Genomic DNA, 13,447 nt, shown 5'->3' on the forward strand with positions numbered 1-13,447 from the left:
GGTCCAATTTAAAGTAAAATAGACCATAAAGCAGGGTATGCTTTAGGACGGGGCTACCTTGTGATTGACAGGTCGCTACCACGGCGTTGTCCCGTCTGGGTATTGTCAGTGTTTTTGTCTCAGAACTTTAACCCTTTCACAGTGTGTTTTCAGTTCATGAAAGTTAATCATAACCTTTCTGGTCAACTGAAAATGTCTTATTCAGCGTTCAGTTGCACATAGCTCCACCCTTTTGTGTCCATTCTGGTTGCAAAAAAACAAGATGGCGAGGGCTAAAATGCCGAACTCAAGGCTTCGAAACGGCAGTCCACAAACCAATGGGTGACGTCACGGTGACTACGTCCACTTGATACATACAGTCTATGGTGAGCACCGAAGTGAGAGCAGGTTGTGCCGAGAGAGTGTCTGCATGGGAAGCAGTTTATTCACGGCACTTAAACCTTGTGAAAACGGGACTTCTGTCAAAATTTCTACATGTGATTATGTCATGTGCAACAGTAAGACAGTCTTCTTCTCTCTCCTTACACCTCACCTCCCCCACAACCAACAGGCATGCACTCACACACATGGTGGTGTTGAGTATACTGTGGGCCTGGCACAGCAGCGCTGGCAGAGAGGGGCAAAGAGAAACATTGAAGCAGAGAGGAAAAAATCAATAGCCATCGACATGCAACACTGCATCAAGACTGTTACTGCCCAGAGAGAGAAAAGGGAGGGAGGGATGGAGAGGTTATTTTACACGAGTCGAGAGCCCTTCGAAAGACTGAGAAAGATAGGCGAATGGAAAGAGAGACGAAGGTGAGAAGAGGGTTGTAATTGAGAGAAAAGATCTATTTGATATAACCAGAGAGAGAGAGAGACAGGGTGGGACAAGAGGCAGATGAAAAGGGGATTGTGATAAAGACGGAAAGAGCAATTAGGAAGAGGCAGAAAGGAACATGGGAAGAAATAAAAGAAAGAGCGAGTGAGATATGAAAAGGAGGCTGTAAAGGAGCAGTTAGAGAGATGAAGGAGCTGTGAAGAGCCCGACAGGCAGAAGCAGTGAGATGAATTATTTTGTGATAGCAAACACATTTTCAAGCAAATGATTACAGAGCCTGTAAACAGATGAATACGTGCCTCATCACACTATAGCTCTGTAATAATTGCTACTGTGTGAGGTGTCATGTAATATGTTATGCTGTTCATGGTCTTGTGTGTTTGTGTGTGTGTGTTTATTCTCACCCTCTGGCTCAGGTGTCTTTTATAATGAGATTCATCAGCCACAACAACAGATAACGCAGATATGAATAAAGGGGTGCACACTGCATGTTCTTTTCATAATGATACCTGGGAATAAATGATTTATGGGGATATGATTGCATGGAGATGTACTATTTAAGTTTCCATAATCAAGGAGAAAAATGAGTTAGTGTTACTACGGCCTGCAAACAGTAAATACGAAATGAAATTGTACAAACACCATGTGGCTAAAATTAGCCTAATTTAACATATTCATATTAAACTACTGGTCTTTTCAAATGGGGTCGTGTTTACCGTGATGATGAGAACAGTCCATATGAACCCTCTTGTGGTATTCACAACCTCGTGGAAAGTTTGTGAAAGCTCAGAGTTCACGAGTTGTGACGTGTTTGTTGATGTTGTCAGAAATGGCGTAGACCATGGGAGTTAATATATTGTAATTTTAGTTGTATATTGTTTTTCTTTGTAATTTTATAATATGTTTGAGGAAAATGTTGATATTCAACGCACCTGATTCGACTGCTTTTAGGCCATTAAATAGGTGTTATCAGTCGCGATAAGCACCATAGATGTGGTTCGTTGTAAAAGTGAAAGTGAAACTTAAAAGCAGCACGTTCTAACATGTAAAACTGAATGAAACGTCACATTTTGAACACAAACAAAAATACTTCTTTAGGTTTAGGCAACAAAACTGCAACTTCTTTAGGTTTAGGCAACAAAACTACAACTTCTTTAGGTTTAAGCAACAAAACTACAACTTATTTAGGTTTAGGCATCAGCGGTATGTGGTCGTGTTTTGAAGGTAACCCACAAGTTGCGAAACTCTCGCAAGATGGTTATAGTTAGTTATTTACCTCAAGTTAGTTAAGGTTAGAATGTTTAATGGTTGGGATAGGTCGTCGTGCAGCAGGTCTCACAAGAGTTTTTACAGGTTTTCACAATTTGTGGGTTACCTTCTAGGCACAACTCCGGAGGGTGGGTGCAATGCTTCTGCAACAGTGCCGGGACGGCGTTATCAGCTATAACCACTGTGCAGTGCAGAGTGGCGGCTGTAAGCTAGCCAATGGGGCACGCTCACATGCACGAACATGCACTAAAATGCCCGCTATGTCAACGAAGCATGGAAAAGCTCGGATTACAACAGACACAGAGGGAGAGTGACTTCATTCTCTGCTCAGGTAGACATTACTCCACTATATCTTTACATAGACAATGGTTGTTTGAGGCTATATTAATGCTCTGGATATTGTATTTGCACCTTTAGCACCTTTAAGTTGGCAAACAACAAAACTCTGCATCATAGCTAACATCTGGTGAGGTGTGGTACAGCCAAACTCACAATTTACGTAGCTGTTTTCCTTTACATAGTTTTGTGTTCTGTCGAGAGCATAAAATAATGATTTCAAAAAGCTCCTTTTTTCAGGTGAGAAAAATGTTGGGTTAATGTGGTCAAAAATGGCAAGAAAAAGAAAAGTTGTCTATAGCCCGCACTCTAACTCGTGTCTACCCTGTCGGGTTAACTGGTTGTGGGTTGGACAATAAACGTTAACAACTTGTTTTTACGTGGGTCCCAACTAGGCATGGGACGATATGAAAATTTCATGTCACGATTATCCCAGCCAAAATTGATGATGATGAGTAATTCACAATATTATCACAATAATCGTAGTGTAATAATAAAATATGCTTCAAACTTTTAAAATGGCACTACAACAGGCTGGCATCACTTTAACTTACAGTACATTTTGTCAAGAAACTAATATATTTATTGCATCACAGATAGGACACATCTTTTTTAGTGAAAAACAAATTAAAGAAAACCCTCTTAAATAAGGTAATCATAAATCATAAGTTCTGCTTCTGAAATAAAGGATAAATAAATAAATAAAACAGCAACATTGCTTGAGTCTATTCTTTCTTACATGATAATTCCTGTATTTTTAAAACCAGGCTCTAATTTTCACTTCTCTACCATGATAGCTATGGAGGACGGAACCTGCCAAAATAAAAAATAAATGAATAAATAAATAACTCAATAAATAAATAAATAAATATGTCATTAAATGTAGCAAAAATTATATTAAAAATAAATGTAGCCATTATTTAATTGATAAAAGGTGACATAAATTGGTATTTCTGTTTTAATTTGCTTCTTTATTTATTTATCTTTGTATTAATTCCCTTTTATTTATTTTATTTTATTTACTTTTTCTGTTTAGTGTTCCCTTTTATTTATTTATTTATGTATTTATTTTTGCAGTTATATTGCAATTTATTTTATATTTATTTTTAAATGTATGTATATTTATATATGTATGCATTTATTTATTTTATTTATTAATGCACGATTTTCCTTTTGCATTTCACCCCTTATTTATTTCCCCAAACTTATTTATTCTATATTATTTTCTTTATACATTTCTTTACACATTTCTTTATGCATTTCTGCCTCATTATGCAAATAAGGGGGTTGTCACTCAACGTGTGTCATCATGGGGTCAGGGTGCATGACTATATGCTAGCTAGCTAGCTCTCACGGTGTCTGCTTCGTTCTGATTCTTCAATTTGAATACAGTTACCTGAACCATGAAAGGATTGGCTCCACATTGCAATGTATCCCATCAGCCCTTGGGCAACAAACACCAGAATCCAATATAAAGTTAATGGAGGTGAACTGGTTGCGTCTTGTGTGTATTGAATAAACCAGGGCTCAACCTCAAATACCCCTATATCAGTGAAACACTGAAATACTGTGGTGCACTGTTGGCACTAGTATTGTTGCAAAGGTCAGTTGCTGTGGGGTTTTCATAGTATTTTTGGACAATGTTTTTCTATTCTGTTCTGTTCTACTGAACTAGAATTCCATATCTCCTACCAACCGGCTGTACTTTTTTCTTAAAGGATTTAGTTTTTGGACATCACTGACGATGACTCTGAATGTTTAAAGTTAAAGTTTGATTTATTTATTGTCCTCTAACTTTGTTTCCTGTCTTCTGTGCGTCAGGACGGCTCATGCGCAGGGTAAAGCAGAGGCAGCAGTAGGAGCAGCTCAGAAAGCCCAGGAGGAGAGTCGCATGGCGAGGGTCACCGCCAAGCAGTTCTCCCCTTCCTTCCAGCACCCAGGAAACGGTGGGCACACACACATTCACCAAAATCACAACATACATATTTACTCAAATGCCGCTCATGTCCATAGTCCACAAACCCAGCCAAGTAGACTATATATGTAAGAACACGTGAGCCTACACATGCGTGAACAAACAAAATACATATGTGTGTGTGGGATGGTGATAAAGGTCAGTGTAAGCCACCCTCCAGCTTTGTGTTTCTGCCTCTGTCACTTACACCTGTACAGCGCTGCAGGTAGCCAACCCACAAGAACATGCGCTACTCAGTGCAGTGACACACACACACACTGACTTTATGACATGTACTGTACACTCCCACACACGGATACCTGAGATGACAGTGATTGTTCTTTTTGCCATCTATTCTGCTCTCAGCAGCTGTCTGTTTCTATTATTGTGAGGACATCTATGTCAACAAGTATCAGTGCTGATATTTTGCAACATGTTTGTGTTGATACGTACGTCCTGGACATCGAGTTCCTTAACGCTGGCCCACACTACAAGATTTTTCAGAAATACAGATACGTAATATGATCCTTTTTTTGTAACAACTTAATTCATTTTCAATAATAGTAGTCTAAATAGATTTTTTTGCTGCTAGACCACCCTGTTAATACAGGTGCAGGCCTCCCTCTGTGTGTGTCTTGCTTTCCTCACATCCGTTTCTCTTCTCATGCACTTATTTGTTTAAGCTGAACAGCCAATCAGATAGATTTCCCACACCGACGGGTGCTGCCTGAAAAACCTCCGATATGGGCAGACTAGAGCCAACGGTGCAGGACACACCGAAAAAACTAGGCCAACAAACGCTCACCGACGGCCCCAAACTGTCCAACGGCCGACCGTCGGCTTGGTGTGTCAGGGCATTAACATGTTCTGAGATAATATGCATGTCATTGTTGGCTGTGCTGATTTTTTTGGCTGTCATTTAAACAATTTTAAAGCAGTAAGCAGCGATGGCCGTGTAATGCCAACAAGCATGGAGCCTGTTTCATAGCTCTCCCCACCTCACCGCTTCCCAAAATGTTCGTCATCTTTTGGTGTCATCTGTGTTTTGCAGGCATGGAGGTGCAGCGTCCCAAACGCCAGGTGTCCAGCGAGGTGGAGGGTGAGGGGTTGTCGAGTAGCGCCGGCACCGCCGACAGCCCCGACCTCTATGTAAAGAGCACGGGCTCCGACGACCCCTCCAACGACGCCGCCACCCCTGACCTCAGCCCCCCTTCTTCCTCACCGCCCCACACCCCGCCTCCCCCCGCCCGGCCGTCCCAGCGCACCAAAAGTGCCCGCTTCCACCGGCAGAGCGCCGTGGACCACGGGGACAAGACGAAGGACGGAGGAGAAAAGGGTGAGAAAGGTGGGGGAGGAGGGCAGACGGAGATCCAGGTGTTGATGGAGGGAGGAAGCGGGGGAGGTGAAGACGGCGGAGGAGGAGGGAAGGGGGAGTACCCACGGGCCAACAGCTGGAGCGAGGACAAGAGGAGAGGGGTGTTGTCAAAAGGAGGAGTTGGGCTCAGCGGACGAGGAGCGAGCCGGACCAACGGACACAAACACAGCTCCTCCAATCACAAGTCCCGGGAGCATGGATCATCCAATCACAGACAGACCAGAGGAGACAGGTGGACGGAGTCGTCCTCGTCTGCCTCTTGGACGTCGGGGCACAGGGGCGTGCACGGTAGGGGAGGCCGGCTACTGGAGCAGGATGAGGAGAAAATGAGCAATTATGAGATGGAGATGAAGCCTTTACAGCCCAGAGACTCCACTACCCACAAGCCCCATGGGCACGGGGAGGAGAGGCCCGGGCACAGTCAATCTCACGGAGAGGGGCGCTCGCACACTGTGCAACGACAGAGGCATAAGAACCGTGAGGGGAGGGAGGGGGGTAAAGACTCAGCGCACAAGCTGGACAGACCGGGGGAAAAGATGGATTCACGGCCTCTACGTCGGGACCTCACCCTCTCCCCCCCTCTGAAGTCCTCCCCCATCACACCGGATCAGCAGGACCACAGCCTCATGCTGAGCAAAGGCAGCTCGGTAAGTCTCATACTGAGCACACTAACACGACTCTGGTACACGCTAATACAAAGATGAGATTACAGCTACACAAGATTTTCACAAAACTGCTGATATCCTCAACACGGCACTTTCCTTTCAGGTGATTTGTATGGTCACTGGCTGAAAACCCTTCTGGTGCACAAGCAGTTTGAGTTGAAATTTAGGAGATAAATGCAAAATGTGCTCTTACAGCAATAAGCAAGCACTCTTTCAGCAATAAAGAAACCAGACCTCACTGATGAACTCCCAACCCCCAATATTTCCAGGTTTAAGAAGTTAGACTGGAGGATTAAATGGTTTTCTTGGTGTACTGTTTTGGGGGGCACTGTGGCATGGCATGAGTAGGGAGCCAAGTTAATCCATTCTGCTAAAGTGCCCTGAGACACTGAATCCTTCTCAGCTGCAAGGCTGCTGTTGAGTCTGATCTCTTACCTCCCCGTGGAGAGGGTCAGGAGGCAATTTTCTGAGGATCAAAAGTTCTTCCACATTAAAGTTGTTTTATCTTTTAAGTTAATCACATGAGCCAAAATATAACCAAAAGTAATAATATATTTTGACTGCAACAGTGTCTGTTTCATTCCTTGTAAAACAAGTCAATTAATATTGTAGTTGTTTTTCTTCTTGCTAAAAAGAATATCAATGCCAAAATGGTTCTATATAGTTTACATAGCAAATAGTATCGTATAGAGAACCTTTAAATCAACCACACTAGTGCAGTGCCCTTTCAAAACATGCCTGTTTAGAAAAGGCCAAATGCGTAGCCTAACACACCTAGGTCGTGGTTACTCGCAGTCAGAAACATCTGCGAAATACTCTTAGTGGAGGTAATTTCCAAATAGGCGTATTAGTTGCTTGCCTTGACGTAACCACTGCCATTATAGAGTCCATTAACTATAATGTAAACCCATCCACGGCAACAGTAAACGCTCCCAGAAAGTATGGTGGCGTAGTTTAAAGAGTGAAAAGACACACTAAGGGGCGGGAACGGAGGTGGATGGGTCAAACAAACACAAGGCTTCATCCAGGAGAACGCTGTTTGTGTCCCGTGCACTCATTTTCACTTTCACGTTGCAATCAGCTGTTCGTTCGTGTCCCATGTTCGCAATGTTCAGTGTCATTTTCACTGTCCAAACATAGTAGTTTTAAGCCCAACCATACAGTTCTTTCCCAAACCTAACCTAACACCTAAATAAAGCGACACCAAGAGGCGAGACAAAGCGGTGGTATGTGACGAGTTGGGATGAGAACGTGTTGGACAGACGCTTTGTAGTTAGATACAATGAAATCTGGTTGAAATTTTGCTTCTGTGCAAAAAACTGAGCAAGTTATTTAATGTGATGAGTAAAAATATGAACTTCTTTGTATTTGTTGGAGGGACTGCGTTCACTGCTTTCAGCAAACTCCAGCAAGTATTTCCAGTATTACTTCGAGTAACGTCAGTATTTTGCTCATTGCTCTGGATTTGGCGCTCCAGTGTCTCTCTATCAATCGCCACAAATTCCAAGCACGGGCATTTGGATGGAGCCGTTTTTGAGCTTCCACAAACCTTGTGTGTCTTCTGCTGCCTGTCATGAAACTGTGTCTATTGTTCCTTTATCAAAGAATGCGCTAATGTGCCCTGACACCTTTGGCGCTGCACAGAGTCACAAATTCAGTCTGTGAGAATTACAGTGGACACACACGGCTTGAGGAAAAGTTTGTTTTAGAATCACAAGAAACACCTTCCTTGTTTCCTAATATAACGGAGGCCTCGTTGAAACTGAAGCCAACGCACAGAGAGTTGCAGTGGTTCAATCACCCGTAGTAGCATCTCTGAAATACCACTTGCGCCCATGTCACTTGTGTCCATGGAACCCGATTGCTCATTCTTTTATTTTCCCTGCGTGAACATATCTCACCCAAAGAGCTATGAGTTCACGCTTTGACTCATCCTTATATGCTATCAGGGTATAATAGGTGCCTGGTGTTTCACAGACTTCTGCTTTGATCACGCACAACAGCAGCAAGGAGGCTGCCAACTCCAGCAGCTCATTCTGAACATCTGGACTCATTAAAGTTCTGTTTCTGGGCAGCTGATCTAGACGATTTTGAATCTGTGGATCATATTTGCACAGGAATTTGAACAGTAACAATAAAGTTTCCTTTATTGCAATGGTTCCCAACCTGGGGTCCAGGCCACTGTTAGGGGGATGCACCAGGATTTGTCTGCTCTGAGGTTGTCAACATTTGATCCGCTCATGTATAACTAAAATCATAATAACACACTTATTGGATGGTTTTTACAAAAGTCTGTATACAAAGCTATTTAAAAAAACATACTTTTTGAACGGAATATTCAGTTTCAAGCCATATTTGTTGGCGTTTAGCCTTTCAAAAACAACATTTTCACTGCGGTCAAAGGCCTATTTTCTCTCTTGGTTGATGAACCCATATTAACTGGGCAGTCAAGCAGTAATCTAACAACACCATAAATTACATTTATTTAACCACAATAACAAAAAATCTATTTTGGCTCTAACAATATTATAGTAAATGAATTAAGTCGTTACAAAAAAAAGATCATACTATGTATCAGCACTCGCATGGCAAATCTATCAAGACGGCATCACTTTATTTATGTTGATGAAACTAATGAGTTCTATTCATTACAGAAAGATGATGTAATAAAAAAAGACTAACTCTTAGACACAAATAGGGGGGGGGGGGGGGGGGGGGGGGGGCTTGAAGGAAAATAGGTTGGGAACCACTGCTTTATTGAGAGCATCTGCATTTTCCCTGTGTCCAAGTAGGGGGATGTCCTGCTTGGCACAAAACAGTACAATATCCAAAACCACTTTTAGATGGTCGTGGGCACCCATAAAACCCATTTTCATTCACATATCTTGAGGGCAAAGGTCATGGGACCCCTTTGAAAATGGCCATGACAGTTTTTCCTCGCCAAAATTTAGCGTACATTTGGAACGTTATTTAACCTCCTTCGCGACAAGCTAGTATGACATGGTTGGTACCAATGGATTCCTCAGGTTTTCTAGTTTCTTCGCCCTAACTTTAAAACTGAGCCCACTACAACTTAAAAATCGCAAATTGCGTTAAAGAAATTAGAGTCATTAAAACAAATTTGCATAACGCGTTACTATCACATTACCTTTGACAGCCCTAATTCCTACAAATTATTTGCATTTGGTCTGAAAAGACCATTAATCCAAAGGCAAATTAAACACACACAACAGGTAAACAATTTATCAAGTTTATATTTATTTATTTTCTTACATAATTGTTTGCTATTTTCTGTGACAAAATGCATTTTGATCAAACTTTGCTGGGTGGGCCAGTGCCGCCCAGGCCCATTACTGGCTATGCGCCTGGTTTGAACCTCTGCATGGCTCCGTTTGGCCTTAATATCACCCAGGACAGCAGCTGTATGGTGCATTTGTCATATCTGTCATGTCACTGCCACACATTGATTTGACTAAAAGGATTTGTTGCCCACTGTCATGAGGATACATTCCATCCCCAGTGACATAACACAATGTTATCCCACATATTAAGATAATCCTGGGAGAGAGGCACAAGGTTTAACCTTGTGAAATAAAGAAAGATTTTTTTGTACTATGAGCAAGCAGGGAGGATTACGCCGTTTTAATATAATTTTTTGGCTACGTCTTGACTCAGGCTGGTGGACGGCCCTGACCACGCTAATCCTGGATGATAATACGGTCGCAGCATTAGCTAATGAAACCAACAGGAAAACCACACATCGTACGCTACAGACATGCACTGAGCACATTAGAAATACAAGCTCTCTCTCACACACACACACACACACTCCACTTGTGTGTAAACTGTTAAATGCAGTTCCACACTCCTCGCACAACTTGCTCACTGTAATCCAAATTTATCTGCAGCAGTGTGAGGACTCTGGCACAGTGGATGAAGTCGGTTATTTATTAGTTTATCTGCTGCTACCTGCTATGTGAAAATATGAAGCCTAAAACACACACACACACACACACACACACACACACATATACAGGCAGAGAGAGAACCCCAGCGGTCCTCTCTGCACCTTAGTAACAGCAGACTGGCAAACTAGCCCCTTCCTCACAGAAGGCCCCCTATTGGTTAACCAGCGCTCTGTTGCTAGGGAACAGCTTATGCCTTGCTTCAGCGGCGGCCAATCGGTGGGCGTGTGTCAGTGACAGGGCGGCGGGGGGGGGGGCGGGTGGAGGTGGGGTGTGTGTGTGTGTGTGTGTGTGTGTGTGTGTGTTTGCAGCCGCAGAGAAGCAAGCGAGATTTGTGTAAGACAGGTTCGCAGCACACATAGATACTATCACAGTCCGATAAATACGCACAGGGAGCTCTGCAAACACCATGGGAACGCTGGGGCTGATCCGACACACAGACACACAAAGGAGCTCTTTTTACCAATCCATCAATCAATCAATCAAACTTGATTGATATGGTGCTTTTTGTGCAAGATTGCAATACAAAAGTGCATTACATAGAAACAAACAAACAAAAAAATGCTTTCTCTTTTATTCTATCCAGTATGAAGCATCCAAAATACCAAAATAGCACTGCACCTCTGTGTCCACTCAAAGACATCAACCAGACGTCATCATGGAACACAGAAATGAACCTCTGTGCATCCCAAAGGCTCATATTTACAGGAACAACACCTCAGTAAGATGCGTCCCCAGACGACCGAGCCCTTCATGGCCCACAATAACAAAAACTAACATGATGACAAAGAGATCTTAAAAGTACAGAAATAAAATGACATTAACAATTAAGGAACAGGTTAGTAGATAAACGTGAGCTAAAAATAATATCTTATGATTTTGCTTGGAAATGTCAACAGATTGTGACGCCATCGGCTCCAGATTGACACTAGAACCTGCTTCTCTATTGGTCTTAGTGGTAGATCGTGGCACAACTGAAAGGCCAGTGCCAGGTGAAGGAGCAGATTTAGCAGGGACACCTCTTTAAAGGGATAGTTCAGATTTTTTTAAGTGGGGTTGTATGAGTTACTTGTCCATAGTCTGTGTATTACCAACAGTTGATAGCGGTCGGCACGCCCCCAGTTTGGAGAAGCAGACAGGAGTACCGGCACGGGAGCAAAACAATGTAATGGTGTGGACGGGGGCAGCAGCAAGACGTATTTTAGCCACATAAGAAAATCAATATCAGTTTGAGTCTAAAATACATTTAGAATATTTTCACTGCCATCAGAAGGCCCTTTCCAAAGGGGAACTGAAGCCGTTATATCCGTCTATGCACTCTTTAAAGCCATCAGACTCCATTGACAAAAACAGTCATTTTACCTCACAGGTAAAGTTAAAATGACTGTTTTTATAAATGGAATCTGGTGGCTTTGAAGAGAGCATACAAAATATATTTTTTTGTGTTTTTCTATTATTATTATTATTATTATTATTATTATTATTATTACCATCATCAGTATCATCAGCATCAGCATCATCATGCACATTCATTATTATTACTTTTTTTATTAGTAGTATTTGCTCAGGTTTCCCTCTTTCCTCTCTATCAGTTTCAAATATATCCACACTCATATACTCGTGTGTGCCTTACGTAACCAGCCTTAGAAAACAACGACCGGTTTGCATATTCATAATATTTCTTTAACGCATTAACGCAATAATATTTCAGAGGTTGTAGCGGGCTCAGTTTTAAAGGTAGAGAGAAGATACTGGCATCATATAAAACTAGAAAAACCTAAGGAATCCATTGGTACCAGTGTTCATGAAAGTTAATTTTAACCTTTCTGGTCGCCTGAAAACGTCTCATTCAGGATTAGGTTGTACTTAGCTCCACCCTCTCGTGTCACTTCTGGTTGCAAAAAAACAAGATGGCTAATGATTAATAACGCGTTAACACACATCCATTTTAATGCCATTAATCTCTTTAAGTGGGCTCAGTTTAAAAGCTAGAGTGAAGATACTGGCATCATATGAAACTACAAAACCTAAGGAATCCATTGGTACCAACCATGTCATACTAGCTTGTCGAGAAGGAGGCTAAATGACACTCCAAACTTCAAGAATCTACCACCAAAGAGACTTCAAAAAAGGTGTATGTATACACAATATGTCCTCTCCTGCTGACTCTGGTCTGGCGGGCCACAAAAGAAAGCATTACGGTATTGTAGTCAAGCCTGCTAGTGATAAAAGCATGTCTGTCGGTATCTGTGTGGGAAAGATGTGGCTGTACTTTTGCATTATTTCCTAAGATGATGACAGGCAGTGCTGGTGATATTTTATATGTCAGCATCAAAATTCAGATAAGGATCAAAAAGCAGACCATGGTTACTAGCTTGGGGCTTGATGTTTTGTGTCAAGGATTTGAAGTCACTGCAGAGCGTATGTCTCTGAGCTTGTGCTCTAATTATTAAAACTTCTTCCTCTGATCAGTTGTAGTAAAGTTTGTGACATGAAAGAGTATAGGGTGGTGGGTGGTGGTGTAGCGTGCCATTTTCATGCAGGAGACCGAGGTTCAATTGGTACCAACCATGTCATACTAGCTTCTTGCGAAGGACGTTAAATAACGCTCTAAACTTAAGCTAAATTTTTGCGAGGAAAAACTGGAAAAAGGGGTCCCTTGACCTCTGACCTCAAGCTATGTGATTGAAAATGTGTTCTATGGGTACCCACGAGTCTCCCCTTTACAGACACGCCCACTTTATGATAATCACATGCAGTTTGGGGCAAGTCATAGTCAAGTCAGCACACTGACACACTGACAGCTGTTGTTGCCTGTTGGGCTTGAGTTTGCCATGTTGTGATTTGAGCATATTTTTTATGCTAAATGCAGTACCTGTGAGGGTTTCTGGACAATATTTGTCATTGTTTTGCGTTTTTAATTGATCATACATTTGCATAAAGCAATCATATTTGTCCACTCCCATGTTGATGAGAGTATTCAATATTTGACAAATCTCCCTTTAAGGTACATTTTGAACAGATACAAAAATTAGTGATTTATTTGCGATTAATCGCGTTTAA

General features: G+C 42.1%; 1 protein-coding gene across 1 annotated transcript in view; it reads left to right on the plus strand.

Annotated features, from left to right (window-relative positions):
- The window catches only part of jph3 (junctophilin 3), a 56,214-nt gene that overhangs the window by 35,485 nt on the left and 7,282 nt on the right, over positions 1–13,447 (plus strand). The window contains exons 4-5 of the mRNA XM_037767328.1: positions 4,247–4,371; positions 5,431–6,401. Of these exons, the coding sequence (XP_037623256.1) occupies positions 4,247–4,371; positions 5,431–6,401 (1,096 nt within the window). The remainder of the gene's footprint in view (positions 1–4,246; positions 4,372–5,430; positions 6,402–13,447) is intronic.

Source organism: Sebastes umbrosus, chromosome 4 (assembly GCF_015220745.1).
Source record: "Sebastes umbrosus isolate fSebUmb1 chromosome 4, fSebUmb1.pri, whole genome shotgun sequence".
In the NCBI taxonomy this organism is placed as follows: Eukaryota; Metazoa; Chordata; class Actinopteri; order Perciformes; family Sebastidae; genus Sebastes; species Sebastes umbrosus.